This window comes from Atractosteus spatula, chromosome 9, assembly GCF_055471065.1.
Source record: "Atractosteus spatula isolate fAtrSpa1 chromosome 9, fAtrSpa1.hap1, whole genome shotgun sequence".
NCBI classification, from domain to species: Eukaryota; Metazoa; Chordata; class Actinopteri; order Semionotiformes; family Lepisosteidae; genus Atractosteus; species Atractosteus spatula.
In genome coordinates this window covers 7,110,938-7,130,393 of record NC_142714.1, presented here as the reverse complement: position 1 = coordinate 7,130,393, position 19,456 = coordinate 7,110,938, and the positions used below count along the sequence as shown (strand labels likewise).

The following is a 19,456-nucleotide window of genomic DNA, read 5'->3' as shown; positions in this document are numbered from 1 at the left end:
AACCACACCTTTTATCATTTCAGCTCTGACTGTACATTTATGGGCTTATTCATCCAGTGCTTGTGAAAGATTTAGGACAGCGACTTCAGCACCTACAGACAAACTCAAAGCCAGTCTCACAAGCAAGACTGACACCATTGGACAGAGATGACACAGTGCACCGTAGCCTGATGCAGTAAATTATAGAAACGTGATACTGTACATTCTTATGTTCTTATGAGGAACCACATTAGAAAGAACCACCCTGTTACTCTGAGATTTTGGAATTCAGGCCATTAATACTGTAGCTATTCAACTATTCTACTGCACCATTTCACCAGCTCTGTACTCAGAACATTAACATTAACAGTAACAAAATTATAGACAGGAGAAAGCAGTCCAGTGCATCTTGGTGACCTCGACCTTGGTGACAACCACTGAGCTCCCCCAGAGTCCTGTCCAGACACTCCTTCAGCACCCCAGAATCCTGTCCACATTCCTCCAGCACCCCCAGAGTCCTGTCCAGACACTCCTCCGGCACCCCCAGAGTCCTGTCCAGACACTCCTCCGGCACCCCCAGAGTCCAGAATTGCACGATGTTCCTCAACAGTCTGAAAAACATTTGCCTGAATGTAGTTTGTGTTCTATAATCACATCTGTCTTTCAAGACAAAATATTAATCCCCTGGAAGGTCATTCCTTAAATAAATCTCAACCCTGCGTTGAGCTGTAACTCAGCTGGTGTGCAAATTAGGACAGAGTCCGTGTTCGGCTCATTTCCAAAGCAAGATTTCAGTTTACTTCAGTAGATTCAAAGTACAGCCACGCTGTGGGATGAGAGCAGGAAGACGTTGTTTTATAGCTCATCACTAAGAGCCTGTGTCTAGGGTGAGTTTGTGCTGAAAGGGAGTGAGGTGTATTTGTATTCAGTCTGCAAAGTGAAGCTGGTGAATTTCCACTCCTGGCATCAAGGGGATAAGCTGATCTTCACCTCGACGGTGCTTTAGAAAGCTCCCTTTTCTGAGATGTGATGAAATAGCAGCACTTACGATTGAGATTTGAGATTGAAATTTACTGCATAGGCATCTGCTTTGATCTGAGGTGCTAGCATGATACAGTATGTCTGTTGTAAAGTCCTTCCACAGTGTCTCTTCCTTCATACTGCAAAATCAAACAGCACATACCCCTGCAGCCAAACTTGCAGACAGGTGAGGTCTGGCTGTGACAGCTGTGTCTTAATACGCGGGCTGAGAATGACGCAGTCAAATTGCAAACCCTTAACCGGCACTCTCTGTGAACTAAACACAGTGCAGTAATTGTAATTATCTTAAATGCAAGTTCCCCTGGGTCAAGGCACCAGCCAAACCGTTGCCAGTAATAATTGCCAATCTGCTTAAAATGTAAACCACGATTCTAAGCACAATAACAACCACAACAGGGTCCCTCAGGAAGCACAGAAGCTATTTCTCGTGTCCTTTTCTGCACAGCAACTGGGTGAATGTCCCAGGTTTATTGCATCCATTTGTAAAAACAAGTCGTTCCATATCCAGTAAAAGCATACAATTGCAAACAGCACTCTTATCATTAGGAAAGGGTAATTAGGGTTGTGAATTGCCCAAATGGAAAAGGTGCTCTGCTCTTGACAAGCAAAAGACAAATATCAGCCATTCTAGCCTTCCTTGGGAAGCAAAAATAAGCTAATTTTTTTTTTGGTCTGATGTATCAAAAAACATCATTCAGCTTCTACAGACCCAGGACTGCCTCATTCCACATTCAGGCATTAAGACTAAAACTAAAACAAAGGGACTGAGAGACTGAGCTGGAAATTTTCGGTCACTCTCTCTGGGGAAGATCCCTCAGTATTAATGGACACACACAGGTATGACACCATAAACCAATATTTAAGAAACAGTTATCGCTGCAATTAATGTATCTGCACTAATCAATGGTATATAAACAAAAACAAGTTGGAAGTGTGTTTGATTTTTTTCTGTCATGGCGCTGGTACACAACTTTGGGAGCGACACCTTGTGACACCTGCCAAATTCCATTTTTCAGAATCAAACTGACATGCAGATCAGCGAAGTGAAAATTAAAAATAGTGCCTGTCTAGACCGCAGTCTGAGAGTCTCACCAGGAAGACAACGTGGTAGCGTGAATGACTGTGTGCAGCCTCCTGCTATTCCTGTCATCCTCTTACAGCTTCTGGGCTGTCACTTTGATTGCATGTGACAAGACCCCGAACAGAGGCTCATTATTCTAGAACACAAGATTGGTGGAAAAAAACAAAACACTGGTCTATCTCGTCTCTCTGCTGCTACAGTAGTTAATAATAATTACAATTTTATTTTCGAGCATGTGTCAAGAAACTAAAAGTGTGAATTCCAGGGGGAAAAATAAGGATTTTCTTCAGCAGGAAATTCACAGTGAAACCGAAAGACTAGATGATATATTGTGGGCTATAATGAAACAGTGGGCCTTTAAATGTTTTTCTAAGAAAATGTCAAGAGTTGCAAAAGTCTCCAACAGGTTTTGAGAAGTGAGTTTCACATACACGGTGCTGCACTATCACCCATTGTGTGGAGCTGCAGGGGTTATTTCATAAGAACAGATACAAATGAGAGTAGGTCATTCAACCCCTATAGCCCTTATGCAGTTAGCGATTGATCCAAGGATCCGAGGAAGCCACAGTTATTTCCTGCTATTTCCAAACTTCTCTGATAATTATATTGATTGGATTTTGAAAATGCTTCAACTACAAGGACCCCTACAAGCTGGTGGGTAAAGAAGTGATTTTAAAAATGGCTTCCACATAGTTTCCAGTGGTGTGCTCTGGTTTAAGATAAGAAAAGATCACTTTATTGGCCATATACAATTTCTTGCATTAGGAATTTGTCTTTTTGCATACCCCAGCTTGTTCTCCATGAGACACACAGACAGGGAGAGAAGCTTGGGGTCAGATCGCAGGGTCAGCCATTGTACAGCGCCCCTGGAGCAGCTGGGGTGAAGGGCCTTGCTCAGGGGCCCAACAGAGTAGGATTCCTCTGCCGGCTGCGGGATTTGAACTGGCAACCTTCCAGCCACAGGCACAGAGCCTTAGCCACAGAGCCACCACTCTGTTTGTGTTTCACTGTGCATTCTGAAGGGTTTCGGTGCCTTCTCTGTGTCTAATACCCAACAGGAAAGGCTTGAAGACTTTGTTATATGCAAGATGACTTTGGAACTGAGCTGCTAACGTCTGTTATGGAGGTTTTTTTAAAATGCAAACTGAAAGCATGCCGGTAGTCGCTTAGACCTTGGGCTCCAGGCCCAGGTGTGAGAGCAGTGGATGTAGGTCTCCGTCACCACGTGCAAACCCAGTCCAGCTCGGACCCACTCCACAGAGCTGCACAAGAGTGCAAGAGACTCATCTGCTAAGTCCTCCACATGCTGCTATTTCCAAACTTCTCTGATAATTATATTAATTCAATGGATTTTGATAAAAACATCCTCATGACATTTTTTTAGCTGATGAGTTCTTCTTTATTGCTTTTCTGGGACTTTGCAGCAAAACGTCCAATTTGAGCTTGGATGAGCACATTGTTGATCTGTGCTGTGGGCTGTGTTATTCTTAAAAAAACAAACAAAACAAACGATATTAGAACATGGCCCATATCCAGCTCGCTTGAGGTCAGCTGTGCGTGTGCGTGTACCCCTAACAAGACAGGAAAGGACCAGCTGAAAAAGCTAACAGTAACACTAGGTCATTTGCAGCTTGCTGATAATGAAATTTCCCTTCGGAACCACAAAGACATTTGGGGGTCTACTGGGTACCCCACAACTGTTACCTCTCCAACACCTGTGCTGTCAGTGTCTCTGTTTCTCGTCCCATCAACCCTTTTGCTTTCCCAATGAGCTCTCTGTTAATGAGGCCTAACCCGTCAGTTAACGCTCAACCACTGGAGTTAGAAATCCCAAGAGTGCAAGAACAAAAAGACAAATGGTAGCAGTTTAAAAGGAAAGACAATCCCTCCACTATTATAACTCCAACCTTATCACAGCCAGCTCGGCAAACCCAAAACTTCGTCACACGTTTGCGTCACAACGAAATCACTGATTAACCGGGCCAGCGCCACCATCACGCCCAGCTATCAGGAGACACGCTGCTTAGTTGTACAGTACTTGACTTGTGCGCAAAGGCTGCAGCAGAGAGAAGCCAGAGGCCCACAGTGCAGTGATTACTCTGTAGTCTGAACTGCACGGTCAGGTGCTCAGAGGACGTCCTCTGGGAGAGAAAGGCGCCACTGTGGATCAGATGAGGAATAGCTTGTCTCAAAAAGACGGTTTATTAATTTTCCTACAGGGGTTATCAATTCTAAGTCACCTTAACAGACAGAGCTTTGCAGTGCTTGGTGGATGCGACTGGAGACCATGCACATACGGAAGATAAAGATCTCTTTATAAAAACGAAATCCCGAAATAGCACCTACAATGCCAGGTAACAATTCATACAGAACTCTTTAAATGGCTATTCAGTACAATATAAGATATAAGACAAGAAAAGTAATGGTATTCTAGGAATTTGCAATATTACAGAATGCTGTCATTTCACACAGTATCATGCACATTAAATCTATTTTTAGCCTACTTAAAGTTGCAGGATTATCCCCAGTAGTGTTCAGAGCTACTCTGAAAAGTGACCTGTGGGACATTGAGGGGCAAAAGGGTGGGCTGCTGTTCATGAAATGCTCCTGAGACATTAATCTGGAGGAGGCTGCTGGTCGACTCCCTGCCCTCTGGATCCCAGAGCTGTGTCTGCTCAGTGGGTATTACAGCACGTCTGTCGTCTGCCTCAGGCTGCATAGTGGGGGTCTTCGGCCTGGGGCCTCTCAGTACAGCCCGAGACACACGTGTGGAGAGCAGACCTCCGAGGTAACTGTATTGTAGAAAGACCCAGTGGCCTGTAGGATAGGAGAACAGGCTGTCTGGCTCAGCATTTCATCTTCTGCCTTCCCAACTGGTTACTCACTAACACTTCTCTCTTGGTGCAATCCAAGAATCCTCACAGGAACACTATAATAACACCATCATACTGGAGCCCAGAGAAGTCTTTCTAGCTTGTATTGCACTCTAATTGGTGTTTTCATTGACTGTCTGAGACTCTGAAGAATGCTCACTATTCTATATCTAAAGCAGCAGGAACAACCACAGTACGTTCATGCAGAGAATTGCACCGACCTTCGGTTAACCCCTCTCGTGTTTATTTATATCAGCATCTCTGGGAAACTGCCGTAAAAGCGCTATCTGGGCACATTTTAAAGCAATCTGTTCCAGCATTGCATTTTTAAATATAAAAAGTAGACTGCAGAGCCACCCATACTGTTTTGTGTGTGTATTCCAGCTTTTTTAGAAGACATCTTGTAAACAAAAATTCCCAGTCTTTTTACAACACGTATCTGTGTAAGAACGGCAATCATTCAGATGCCAAGTCTTTATTTAAAAAATGTGTGGGGCAAGGAAAAACCATCATGCTGGTTATTTTTGACTTAAATACATTTTCCCTTGCGTCAGTTTCACAAAAACAAGCAGATGTTGCCCAGCTGTTGCCCATCGGGAGAAGTGTCCTCTGGACAAAGATCGACATCTAGGCAGAGCTTAGGCACTAGTCACTCAAACCCAGTTTGTGGCGACCGGAAGGAGGTCAGGGATTCACCCCGTCTTATCTTCTGCTTTAGCAAATTCGGTCAAATAACTGACTTAAGAAACACGCACAAACACAGATCTACTCGTCACCGGTTTCCAAACTCTGGGCTTTGAAGGATTGGTTGTCCGATTCAAGCAGCCGTTAGGAAGACTGTGCTCGATGGAGGGGGGTGATGTGGTACAAGCAGGACCATGTGGAACGCTCAGACTCTCAGACTAGACTAGACTGCAGACTAGAGGGCACCCCAGCAGAGAGGGCCACTGGGCAGCACGGACACAGTGGTCACTCTGAGCTCATGCAGCGTGCTCTGGCGTGGCCTGCCGTGGAACTCCCATGATCCTTTTCACTGGTCTGGCTAATTCCACTTCTCCATGGTGCACAATTGTTTCAGTACAGTTTCTTTGCAAAGGACTACAGGCTTTGTAAACGGCCTCTGTAAAACCTGTCAAATTCTGAATCAGTGGAGGAGACCGAACACAGGCCAGAGGCTCTTGTGTAACAGGTTTAAAGCACAAACATAACGACACAAGAATATGGCTTCCCAGATTTACTTTTGCACTTTAATCCGCTGAGCGGTTTAGTTTTTGCTGCTGCGATTTCCGTGCCTCGTTTTTCAAGGATTACAGTCAAGTGCAGAGCACTGCAGGGCTTGAGGAAGGCTAGTTTTAATCAAAGAAAAGAAATCTTTAAAGATGCCCTTAAAACTGCTGACCCTCAGGTAAACAGCAGACAGTCTAATCAGAGAGGTTTTGTAATTACACAGATGTCTGTGCTTGAGGTAGACAGCGGCACAAGCACACACTTTACAAAGCATGCTTAGGAGATGTCACGTACAGGGGATTTTCAAAGCTTTCGGTTGAAGTATCAAAGTGTTTTGCTCTTTCTAACTTCTAATAAAATCCAGCTAAAACATAAGAACTACCTCTTTTCCTCCAAATGAGCCTTCTATTAGAAGAGCACATAAAAATCAACATTTTGTCCAGTTAGGACACCTCCAAAAAAAAAAATGAAGAGAAAAATGTGTCCTGGAGTACAAAGATTCTGTAAATCGCAGTATTTTCCAGTACACAAGCTAATAGGTCAGAGCTAACGTGTAGGTGTCGTGCAAAGGTCACATGCTGGCAAGGATAAATCTAGGAATAGCGAGTCATGATTCTGGTGTAAAAAAGTTACTTTACTTCCCAAAGCTGATTACAAAACAAGACCCATTAATGCCCGACAGTCCAAAACAAAGATCCTTCCACATGGGTGCCAAAGGGCAGTTCTTAAAAACGCCTCTAGTCCTCGTCAGCACAGCCTCAGATCTCAGCTCGTGTGGGATTTGCGGCGGATTATCCACGCTCCCACTGCCCTCATGCTCACTCTTCCCTGTCCCAGCCCCGCCTTCCAGCTTCTTTTTACTGACCCGGTGCCCCGGCTGTGATCACAGGACGGAGAGCAATCTGACCAGCGCCGGATCTCCTCGGGGCCGCAGGAGTGCAGCCTGGCGGGCAGGGGCTCAGGTAAACGTGAAGCACCTCCCGGGAGGAGCAGCCCGCCGGCCCTCGCTGGCAGAGGCTCCAGGCGCAGCAGGCTCGGGGGTGGCACAGCAGCGGTGCTCGAGTCTCCCAGCCCTGCCTGGTCCTCTCACAAAGCCAGGGCCAGGGCAGGAGACCTCGCCACTCCGGGCCCGATCTCACGCCCACGGGTCACGGCGCTCAGAACCGTCCGGGTCAGGCAGATCACGAGCCACGCCACACAGCTAAAACCCCGGATACAGACTGAAACCCTTGTGGAGCATTGAGGAGTTTTAAAACTTGACAAAAACGGCAAACCTTTCTGTCTCTGCGATATTTCAGAGAGAAAGAATTCTTGCTGTGCTTCCATGGCCTGTGTTCCTGCTGGGAGGTTTCTTTAGGGTCGCCAGGATTGGGGGGATGTGTCTATGAGCCAGGCAAGACGTCTTCCATCCCAGAAGCGCAGTGCTGAGCCTCCTCCACACACAGACACACACACCCAGGAGGCCTGCCATTTCTAGGCCTTATTTGGCAATGAGACTCCAACGGGGAAACAGGACATTTGATGAGCATTTGTTAAAACAATTAAGAGCCTCAGTCAGGGGGTCAAAACTCTAGTTGATAAGGAAATTCATCACTGGGCTGTAACTGGAATGAGTGTTTCATCAGTGGTGGGATTTCATTAATCAGCAGGTTGTCCCACAACAAATTATCAGGGTTGTTTCTCCCTGCCAGCCCCCATTTGCGCCACACCCAGTTCTTAACACTGGTTCAGGGAAACAAATGCAAATCTTCATTTTTAGACTGCTCAGGCTGAAGGGCTCGGGGTTAGAGAGAGCTCAAAAGGCGGTTGACGGTTAACAAGCCTTTTAATTCAAACAAAATCAAAAGGGGTCGACTTCAATAAAATCACGTGGCAAGATCGAAAAAAAAGTCACTAAATCAAATATTAAAGAAGACGAAGAAGATCTGAATTAAAAACTCTTGAATCTTTGACCTTGTGGTGGAACGCCAAAAATAATTTAAAACAAAAAGATCAAAACATCTTTGCTTAAGCCCAAGCAAAATTTCAAAACGGTAAGCTTTCTGACTAGCTTTGAAAAACGAAATTGAAACGCATAACCTGCTGCTCACTTCTGTGAGATGGGGAAGTTAATGACTCTTCCACTCTGAGTGGGGGGAAAAAAACCCTGCCTTGACATAAATCCGAGGTGATGAGACTTCTGGGGATCTTTTTCACAGCAGAGAGTGTGGAACACAGCACTAGAGAAAATCAGTACCTGGCATTTAACCCCTCTGGCAAAAAGGGAGACTCCCCTGGCGACAGCACTCCTACTCTTTCCCATCCCCCCTCTTGAGAGAATTATCGCTGTGCCTCGGGGCAGCCAAGTTTGAATCTCTTCCATCTTCTACGTTTTCTTCAATGCGTACGCAAAGTTAACCTCATCGAAAGAACACAAATGGGTGATAAGAAAACAAATTTCTCGGTAAATTAAACCACCACTGTGCCCAAGACCATCAGTTCACTTTTATTTCTGGGAACACTTTACTGGGTCAATTTGATAAAAGTTAAAAGTAAAAACAAAGAAAAATGCTGTTCACGGCGGGGGGGAAAAAAAAAACATTGAATGTTTTTACGCCATGGCCACAAAACAGATGCATTTAAAATATCTAGAAAAAAAAAAGGTCATGGGTGAATTAAATTAAAGAAGGGGCAATAAAGCAAATGGAACATGAAGCCGAGAACGGAGCAGAGAGAGCTACAGTGTGCAAGGAGGCCAAGGATGGAGAAGTATTTATCCCGGTGTGATGAATACTCAAGTTCACGATGAGTCCAGCTCAGCTGCCGCGGCATGACAGTGCTATTAATCCTGCTGCACTCTTTAAACATCGATAAACAACCAGCCCTATTGCTGCTGACATCCTCCACTCACAGTTTAAACAACTCTGCTCCCCGTCTAGCTGGCTATGTATGGAACTCCTCGGGAAGCAGTCCGTGTGTCGCCCCTCTCGGCCCATTCCTGGCGCTGCTCTCCATCTCCGGTGGGCGAACGCTGGCGGCTGAGCGCGGGCAGAGAGAGGTCCGGCACAGACCAGCGCCAGGCCACTTCGATCCTAAAAACAGAAGCTAAAAGAAAACCGGCCGTGAAAATAAAAAAGGCCGAGCCCGTTCTCCGAGCAGCCAGGGGTGTCCGGGGTGTGGGAGAAAGAGGCCGCATCGCGCCCTGTCCTCCAGGCCTGCGGCTATACCAGACTCTTGGTGGCGAAGGTGAGGTAACCCGTGTGGCCTGCCATCTCCTTGGGCGCCACGGCAGTCTTGCAGGTCACGGTGGCGTTCTGGGCGGACGGGGCGCCATCCCCAGGGCCACCCGCCTCCTCCCCGAAGTCCGGCAGGGGCAGGGTGACCGAGCGCACGTCGTACAGCCGCAGGAGCACTTCCAGCGTGGACACCTCCCCGAACCCGTGCTCCGCCAGCGCCTGGCACGTCCTCTGGACCTGCTCGATGCAGGGCGAGAAGGAGCAGACTCGGCCCCCTGGCAAGGAGAGAGGGGTGACATGAGGGTCAGAGGTCAAAGGGTAAGTCAGACCAGTGTGAGGAGGCGCTGTTAGTGGCACAAGTTAAAGACTAACAAGCAAATGAGAAACAAATCATATCAGATAAAGCATATCTTCCAGATATGGAAAGGTGCTTAGATTAATATGTGGGGAAAAAAACAAACGAAGAAATCTGCACGAATCTGCTGCTTGAGCCTTCACAGCTCCACAGCGATGAAAGAGTTAAAAACTCTGTGGTCTTGCCACCTACTCAAGGAACGCACACAAACACACCAAGTTTTGCGCTACAGGACGTACAACAGAAGTAGGAGTTCTAATCCATAAACTGCATTGCATACGCAGGCAGTAATTTATAGCTGCCTTCTCCCGGGCAGTTTCCATCGATAATACCTTTTTCAGAAACGCAGACGAATCTCTGGGTCCAAGTAACTCCTCAAGGGCAATAACAGCTGTACGAGTTTCACACTGTACATAAAACAGCACGTCTACCCAGCCCAGCACCTCCGCAGCTGACACCCGACACAGGGCTAACAGGGAACACAGACGGGATTAACTGAAGAACAAACTGGACACAGGCGCTAAATCTTTAAATAGGGAGAGAGGTGTCAACCCCTGTGGTGACTAATCTGGGGAAATTACAAAGCGGTACTTTTCCAAAGACAAGACTTGGAGGTTGCACGATTCCCAGTTGGGCAGCGTTTTGTCCCCTTTAAAAAATCTAAAAGCAAGCGCTGCAGGCCTCTCTGGCCCACTCCAATGTCACCTCTCCTGCAGTCCAAATCCAGACGCGGATTAGAGCCAGAGCCCTCGGCGTAAATCAGCTCCAGGATCAGGAGGAAGATCTCGGTCATGTGAACAAGAGCTCCACCTGTCCTTGCAAGAGCCGGCTCACAGAGGGAGGACCGCGTGTAAGCAGACAAGCCGAAAGGAGAAGGGCACAGAGCTGACCACCATCCCCGATGCGAGCCTCTCTCTGGACAGGACTCCTCAAACCCGTGTTCACTTCTTATTAACATGACGGGTGACCGGGCTGGTCCTAAACCCTCAGACATTTCTCTTACATGTGTCACGTGGTTTTGTTTAGTCTTGCTGGGTCCAACTAGAACACTGCATCTCACAAAACTGCACAAACACAGTCACGTTCTGTGCGCAGCACAGCTCAAGAGTGCACTCCGCACTGCTATCACTGCGAAATGCTGGTTTTTCCAATAAAACCCATCCTCACCAGCCCTGGACACTCAAATATACTCAGATGATTTATCTCATCAGGCTGCCTGTGTGTTCAATCCTGACGGAAACACATCGGAGTTGTTCTCACTGGCAGTGCTTACCAATGCCACGTGCAGCGAGCAGATAAAGAGGTAGCTACTCCTGGCCCACTGCTGAGATATTACCATGATATTACCAAGTTATCTGCCATAGAGATAAGAACATCAGAGCGATCACCAATGAGACGAGGCCTTTTGACACATCTAGCCTGTTGGGTAGCTGGGAGTTAATCCATCAAAAAACCACATCCAGAGATTTCTTGAAGGAAGCTCGAGTATTGGCTTCAACATCACGGCTGGGTAGTCTGTCCCACATTGCCAAACCCCTTTAGGTAAAGAGATGCTGCCCGTTTTTTCAGGTTTTAATGCCTTGTAAGTCGAAAGTCCAATTTTAAAAGCACTTTCCACACGCATGGCTTTTTGCTCGTTTCACCGTTCATTCGGAATAAATCTTCCGGAACGGAGCCCGTCAGCGCCCTTCCCGGATCGTGAATATTTGGCCCACTTGTAATCTTTTCCGTTCGAGATTACACAGGTTCACGTCCTTCAGTCTGTCAGCGTAGGAATGTATGGGCTCAGGAGGTCAGGAGAGCCCGAGTGACGCAACGTGCTGCACACTAAAAGTAGCTCCCCAGGACAAGGTGGGGGCCTCACAGGGAACCCCAATATTCTGGGGGAGCTGACCACCATCCTGCTGACCGTGTGCGGTCTTCCCCTCCCTCGCCCAGCAGAGTCCTGGTAACCCGTGCATGCTCACTGGTTAACTGGCACGACGAACACCAGGACACACAAGAGTATGAGAAAGGAAGGCTGCCCTTGACACTTGCACCTCCTGCACGGCCAGCAGCTCGGCCACTGATTGAAAAGCAGCCAAAAATCGATAATGTTTTCATCAATAAAACACATTACAGCGCACTTAGCCTTTTTTCAATTACGTCTGTCTGAAACTCCTCAGCTCATTTCTAACACAAAGCTGGCGGTGGCAGGCAGGCAGGACGGCATGACACCCAGCACCCAGGTCATTAATATTCATCTGCTTCCAGAAAACAGGCCTGCAGGACTGAGAGAATAACTGATTGTTGAGGGTGAACTCTGCAGGTACCTGGTCAGCGATGTCTTCTGTCAGGGCAGGAGCAGTGTAATCAGAGTGGCCTCACTCGTTCCCAAAACCTGTCCTCCCAATGCTACTCTGTGGATAAGAGGGCTGTGGACTTCTCTGGATTTTGTTCCACTTGACCTCCAAACCAGGGGGCTCAAACTCCAGCACAGCAGGGCCAGACCATCGCCTGAACTTCACTCCAGCGTCGGCTCTTCGTGAACTCATGTGATTTGATCACTGATTCAGCTCACAGCTATTTCAAATTGTACGATAAGGCTTGAAGATGTGGATGCAAAGGTTAACAGTAGTTACGAAACTTCTTTCAGGTCCTCTCAGAAAGAAAGTTAAATGCAACAAATAAGTCATGTCTGTTATTATAGCTTCTGCTGTGTGTGTATCAGTTGAAATATGAAGGACCTTCCCATGCCTGGACAGAATGACAGCTTAAACACACTACCGAACGGCATCTCCATTACATGGAGGTTTTTAAGTTTAATTGGAGCAGAGAATTTAAGAAATCATTAAGCAGCTGGCCATGTGAAAGATATGAAAACCTATAAAAGCTGCTGGACCGCAGTCCTCCGCGAGTCCCGCTCGCCGTGGTGTTGGGGAAGGACTGCAGCCCCACTCTCGGACACACCTGCGTCCCACCTTCAGAGGACAGGTCGTCCCAGGCTGCAGCCGGAGCGGAGCAGGTGACTGGCTGCCGGAACGCCACTCCTCCAGGCGCTTGATTCTCATGTTCTTCCCTCTCTCCCGAGCCGCTGGGGTGGGCACGGCCGTGTGTACCGAAATAGCTCTCACGCGACAGGCCCTAACCTCAAGACGGAGCGAGCCCGGCGTGCGGCCCGGAGCAAGACGTGCGCTTCAGTACAACACGCGCACAAACGGGACTCCTGTCTCGGCGGGACTCTCCAGTCTCCAGCCTGTCTGAGGAGATGTTGTTGTTTACGCACTCTTCCGGCATGCAGAGACGGTACAGGCTGTACAGGCCAGACTTTACAGAGGTCCCTCTGTCCTTGCAGCCTGCAGTGGTTGTGGGCGTCTGTCTGATCTTGACCACTGCTCCACGGGTCAGAACCACAAGTGGCTTCATGAAAATGTAGAAACTCAGACTTGGAAAATAAGTAACAATAATTGGCTCAGTTGCAGCAGATGACCAACATTTCCACTGGACGTCTAGCCTCTGGTAGCAGATGTCACAGAAATGCCAAAGGTGGAAAGAGTGGACATGTTCCTGCTTTTGTAGGTTCCTCCTGATCTCCTCCAAGGCACAGTGCTTAGGTGTTTGTCTTCATGAGCACTGACACTGTCTCGAAAACATGGCTATTACAGACACACCTAACCTCCTGAGTGTATATATCTTCACCACCATAACAAGTAATATAAAGACTCTAAAGTTAGTTGCTAAGCCTATGACATAACTAAGTTTTGAAAAATTCCTTGTTATATCAGGCATCAGCTCTCAAACCATTGCATTCATTACACCATAAAATGAGGTCGGTTCCCTCTGGACTATTAGCAAGAGATAAAATGCTGAGCAGAGAATAGAACAGACTCTGCCCTAAGTGTCAAAGCCCTGAACATCACTGGCAGCAACAGTACTACAGTTGTCGAGGGGGACTCAATCTCCCTGTTCAGATCTACCTCAACCTTGGCGCTTTCATTCCAGAATTTGGGAAGTTCCAATAAACAAATAACCATCTTGACCCTTAATTGCTTCATTAACCCAGGTGCTAAAGATCACTTAAAAAAATTAAGGGTTTAGCTGGAACAAAGATTTGCAATGGAATGGAAGCACCAGAGGTGACAATCCCGGAACTAAAATGTGGGTCAGCTGCAACTTCAAAAAACAGGAGCCACAATGCATTATGGTTCGTTAAATTTTGTGCTCCAATTAAAATTAAAAATCTCCATGCAATGGAGATGACGTTTGGTAGTTTATTTAAGCAGTCATTCTTTACATGCATGGCGGGGATGCTGAGGCTCAAGAAGAAAAGCTATAATAAATGACTAATGCGAGACATGGGTTGTGAGCACTCCTTGAACAGGTAACAGCAGTAATGGATAGAAAAGGTGCATGTGATATATTTAGAATTTAAAAAGGCTTCTGATAAAGTTCCTCATAAATGATTCATTTGCAATTTTCAGGCAGCAGGCACTCAAGGAAATGCATGTATTTGCATTAAGGAACTGGCTATTGCATCTAAAGATCAGGGTACAGGTTGGTACACTTGCTGTCAAATGAGAAACTTCCAGAATTGCTTCTAGTCTCATAGAGCAGGAGTTTAAATTTTAGAAGAGAGCGTAGCATGCAGAGCAGAGATTGATTGATTCTACTTTCACCTCTCTTGTGGATATTCAGAGGCAGTGCTGATTACCATAGAGCATTTGTGGAGTGCTCAAGGAGTACAATGTATGCGATTCCCAGAATAGAAGAAAGGAACAAAGGCCCACTGTAAGCCCTCCTCAGATCACCGCATTCTGGGTCGCTGGCTCTAAATAAAAGAACCTGCCCGCACTGCCAGACACTTGAGCATTCAAAAAAAACAACAAAAGGAGCTTAAAGTTTGGGTGTAGCAGGACCTTAAGCAGTGCAGATTTTTTTGCTTTTGACTTAGACTTTAAACCAGGTCACATGCATTGACAGACCTCGGGGTCTGGAGCCGACGCGGAAAGTGGCCTTTCTAGGAGCGTGGGCGAAAGGATAAAAGTGAGAAAGATGCACACCTTCACTCAGTGACTCCCCATAAAAAAAAACCCAGAAGAAATGCCTGCAACTTCACCTCTCTTCAAATAAAAACAAAAACAAAATAGCCATCCCAGCAGATCTGGGAGTGGATTTTGCCTGCCCATTCCAACGATGGCGAACACTCTTCCTCGGTATTCAGTGCAGACTGGGCCTTGACAGGTGACTCAAGATTCAGAGGGCTGAGAGGAAGCAGGGGGTGAACTCACAATGTCAAAGTCCAGACCCTACCTGAGAGAGAGGTAGGGGCCAAAATACAGACTTCCAGAGTGCTGCAGGGATCTGCACTAAGATGGGCATAGGTGCTGTTCCACTTTAGAATCTCTGATGCCATTTCTCATGTTCCAGCATGACTGTCTTCCAAAACTGGAAGTACCTGAAGATGGCTGATAAGATTAATAATGGATCCACAAGCTCTCCGGCACTTTATCAGGAGCTGTCTTGGGAGATCTCAAGTCATATACTATGGATGGTCTCGATAAAGCTTTCATCCACGTTCTAACTTTTCTTCCTTATTCCGACACCTCTGGGTGTTCGAGTGCTAGGGACCTTACCATATATTCCTCTGACACAGGGTCCGGCAAGCGCCATCATCACCCAGGAGCTGAAAGCAATGCAATTCTTCATATCTGCCATTTACCACATCTTTGAAACATTTTTTTCTGGTCTAAATCCCCCGACTCGGGTGGTAGGAGATAAAGGAAGACTTATTTTCACTGTACAGCTTTTCTAGATGTTACGATGTTAAAAACTGAGGCCCAGCGTGACAACACACTCTGTGACTGGGGCTGCTCTTCCAACACACTGACCTGCAGGGAGGAATGCCTGGGTGTTCCTGGCTCTCCCAAGCCCAAGTATGGCATAGGAGTGTTTGCTAGTTATTAAGTATTAAGTGTTTCTTGCATCAGGGTCTTCCAGGCTGCCAGCTCCACAGTTGATAAATGATTCAAACTCCAAGGGAAAACACAGGCTGGAGCGTTGCCCTTTATGGTCATGTGTCTTGTGCTACAATGGGCAGTGTTGCTAAGGAGATGCCTTGTTTGAGCACTGGCTCACTGGCTGGGAGTTCAAGGCGATCCTTTAGATAGTTACGGCCGACTCGCTCCGCTGCTTTCACAAACTGAACAAAGCGAAACTTTGTGGGAGGGGGGCTTTGTTAGTCAACTGGTGTTTGAGCCAGTTTTCTGGATGGAAACTAGGACAATTTCACAGGGCTGAATCTAACCAAGAAGAGCTGCATTTGCTCTTCTGTCCAAAGCCTTCAAAAGAAAAGAAAATAAACTGCGACATTAACCTGTCACACAGTCTTGCCTCCTGTGCGGACAGGCCTGCCTGCCTCTATCGGCCCTCTTCCCTGTACAGCCAAGAACAATGACATCATCAAACAGCACGTTCCATGACGGCGGAATTCCTTTCAGAGGAAAAAGCTCTGAAAGATTCATACGTGCACGTCTGGGAGGACAAAGTGCTTTTCCACCCCTGAGCAGATTTACTGGCAGTGCAGGCAGACTAAAGAGAAACATTCTGTTCCCAGTAACCCCCAGCGGCGAGGACTGGACCTTTAAGAGCTCTGCCGACAACTCAAGGAGCTGCCTCTGACAGCTCAGAGACAGAGAGAGAGGGAGATCTCTAGGTCAAGGGAATGACAGACAGAGTGAAAACAAACGCAGAAAATCCAGCACTCTGGCATCTGTCACACTGCTATAAAACCTTCATGCTGTCAAAGGTCCTGAAGGTGCAAACGCACAGACTCAGTCCCGCAGGGAAGGAAGCTGACAGGTGAGACTGAGGAGGCGCTTGTGACAGGAAAGCAAGCGCCTGACTGAGGACTTGACAGATCCAGTACCTAGAGCTGTTCCTCCCCCCACTGCTCAGAGAAGTCCCGCTTTACTGCTGCGTCTGCACCCCGCCGATATCGGGGGGCAGGTTTGAACTCAACTCTCTGATGCTTCTAACCAAACTTCCATCTCGTTCACGGGCTAAATGCAGTTCCAGGTTTGCTTTTCTTCGTACGGTTTTTCAATGCACAGCTCAGTTACAGAGGACGTCGACAACTGCATTAATCGATCTCAAATCGAGTGCAGGCTTGGCACAAAAGAGCACAGCCGCACTTGAGTTCCCTGGCCTGGATTACCATACTGTAATAATAACGATGATTGCAACTGTAAGCGCAAACATACTTTATAAGAACACTTACTGAAATTTTAGCTTATGTCACCACGTACCGGGGGGGGGGGGGAGAGCCACTATGAATTAAACAAGAGCAGCTTCGGGGGGTGGATAAAAGCAAGCAAGGCCTCTGTTGTACATGGTCCCCAGCACTGACAGTGAATTGGAGCTCTCATTTACTCAGTGTGCACTTCTGTGCCAAATAACCTCAAAACAAAAAACAAAAGCTCAAAACAATTCTAATCCATACTGCTAAAAAAAAAAATGTGATTATGATCATACCGGATCATTTCAAGATCATGAAATGCTCTAAAACATCCCTGTAGTTCCACAGGAGAAAATCTCAAATCTCTCCTGCCAGGGCAGGACCCTGATAGACCCGTATACGGTCTGTGATCCCTTGCAGGGACTTGCAGTATATGAGGACTCTGCTGCCGATGGGTCTGCATCCCAGGGCCGATGTGTTTTAGCACAGACACGATGACCCTATATGTTCCGAAATGCAGTTTAGCCTAGATTAATGCCTGATTTTTGTTTTGCACAGACTTCCCCATTTAACACTGAAAGCTATGATACTGTATCATGGAATATATGAACTTTAATTGGGGAATTACTAGCTTAAGAGCTTTGCAAAGATGTAGAAGAACTCAAGTTTCCAAACTAAGTCCATAGTTCTCATATTTAACTTCCAAAACCTTTACTTCAGATACATCAGTTACAAAAAAAATACCCTTCTCTGGTAAGCCTCCAAAAACCTGTCTAAAAGAGTGAGAGGCTGAGGTGAAACTTGGCACAGCAGTTAAACAAGTATCTGCACCTCCTTCATCATCCACACTCTTGCCAGGGAGTGATCCATAATTCTTGACAATCTCTTACAGCAGCTCATTGGCTGCTAACAACATAAGCTGCTTAACTGCAAAGTTAACACGTGCAACTTTTGCAGGCTCTGGATGCTTCTCAAGGAGGAATACTGCCAGGCTACAGACTTTCAAAAATTTTCCATTCAGTTTTATATTTAAAAAAAAGAATTAGACAAGACGTACAAATGGCTAAATAGTGTTCATAAAATGTTACGTGCACGTAGAAATCGCTACAATCTCTAAAAGCACTGAGTTTCATAACTGCACCATTTCAGGTCTTGAGAAGCACATGAATAAACTCACTTTCTAATCCAATGTGTTTCTTTAACTGCGTGTGGGTATTTCAGAGGAGGGAGGTTACTGCATCACTGCACAGTGCAACTGAACACTGACGAGAAGTGCTGCAGAGGCAGTTGCCATGACGACGAGGCCTGCTGCTGTCAAGTGAAGGTGCTCAATTCCTGCTGGCTGACACCCGCATGCCCATCTCAGCATCAGCAACCAAATAATACCTTTGCTCATCCAGAAGAAAAAAAAAAGATGTATTTAAAGGCATATCTATTGAATCCATTACAATTCATCATTCCAGGCCAAACGTGAGGAAACCGCCTGGAACAACTGATCACTTGTTATTTAATAGGAAATACCACAGAGCTTTGCTAACTCCACTGGAGACTAAAAACCATGAAGACAGCATGTCCAGGCCTGGAGGAGAGGCAGGAGCCGGCCACAGCAGGTCACGATCCCCACAGCACAGCGTGTATGGACTTGCCCACTGGCCACCCAGTGAGCCCATCTCCAGGGAGACACCCGTTTGCACTACAGTATCGCGGTCTTTCAGCCGTGCCCAGCACAGCTCCCAGCGCGTGGTGGAAGCTTGGTTTGAACAGCTGTGAGAAGCTGATCTCCTCTTTCTGTCCCCATTTGGATCATGTCTATAACTACGAGCTTGATCTTGGTAGCCTGGACCTTCCTGAAGATAAATGTGAACCAGGCATGGAAAAAGAAGCTCTACCCCTTGTTGAAGAGGTCCGATTGTCTAGCACTGCCAAGATACTCGTGTTTATGCAAAGGAACTTGCATTTCTTTTCACAACTTTTTTACTTTAAATTATAAAAAGATTTAGAGGTAGAACAATAAAATAATTATGGCTTTCATCTTTCATTTTACAATTATGTTACGTTTTTTACATCATTAACTCTTTCAATTGTGCCGGCATAGATGGTAGGTTACATATGGAAATATAGTCAGCAAAAACATTCCAACAATCAACACAAAAAGATTATTCTTTTACCCTCTTTCACCAAGCAACATCAGGTCTCAGTGGGGCCACAAACCCGAACCCGGCTTGGCAGTATTTGCTAAACCTCTCTGCCCCATAACCTAAGAGAAAAGGTGATCTTTTCCACTACATCAATCTCCTTCACAACACTAATACATTGTTCCAATGTTGGGGATTCTTTAGTAAACCATTTTTTTGTCAGTTTTCTTACTAGATAGTTAAGGAATTCCTAATATACATCTATTCTTTACATCCAGGTAAGCAAAAGTAAAATTACCCAAATACACAATGAAGAATTCAAATGATATGTTTAGGT

At 46.4% G+C, this 19,456-nt stretch overlaps 1 protein-coding gene across 1 annotated transcript in view; it reads right to left on the bottom strand.

The window, feature by feature from the left end:
* Positions 1 to 8,665: 8,665 nt before the first annotated feature.
* Positions 8,666 to 19,456, bottom strand: part of trmt61a (tRNA methyltransferase 61A) — a 31,271-nt gene continuing 20,480 nt past the window's right edge. The window contains exon 4 of the mRNA XM_088924875.1: positions 8,666 to 9,691. Coding sequence (XP_088781001.1) covers positions 9,402 to 9,691 — 290 coding nt within the window. The 3' untranslated portion in view covers positions 8,666 to 9,401. The remainder of the gene's footprint in view (positions 9,692 to 19,456) is intronic.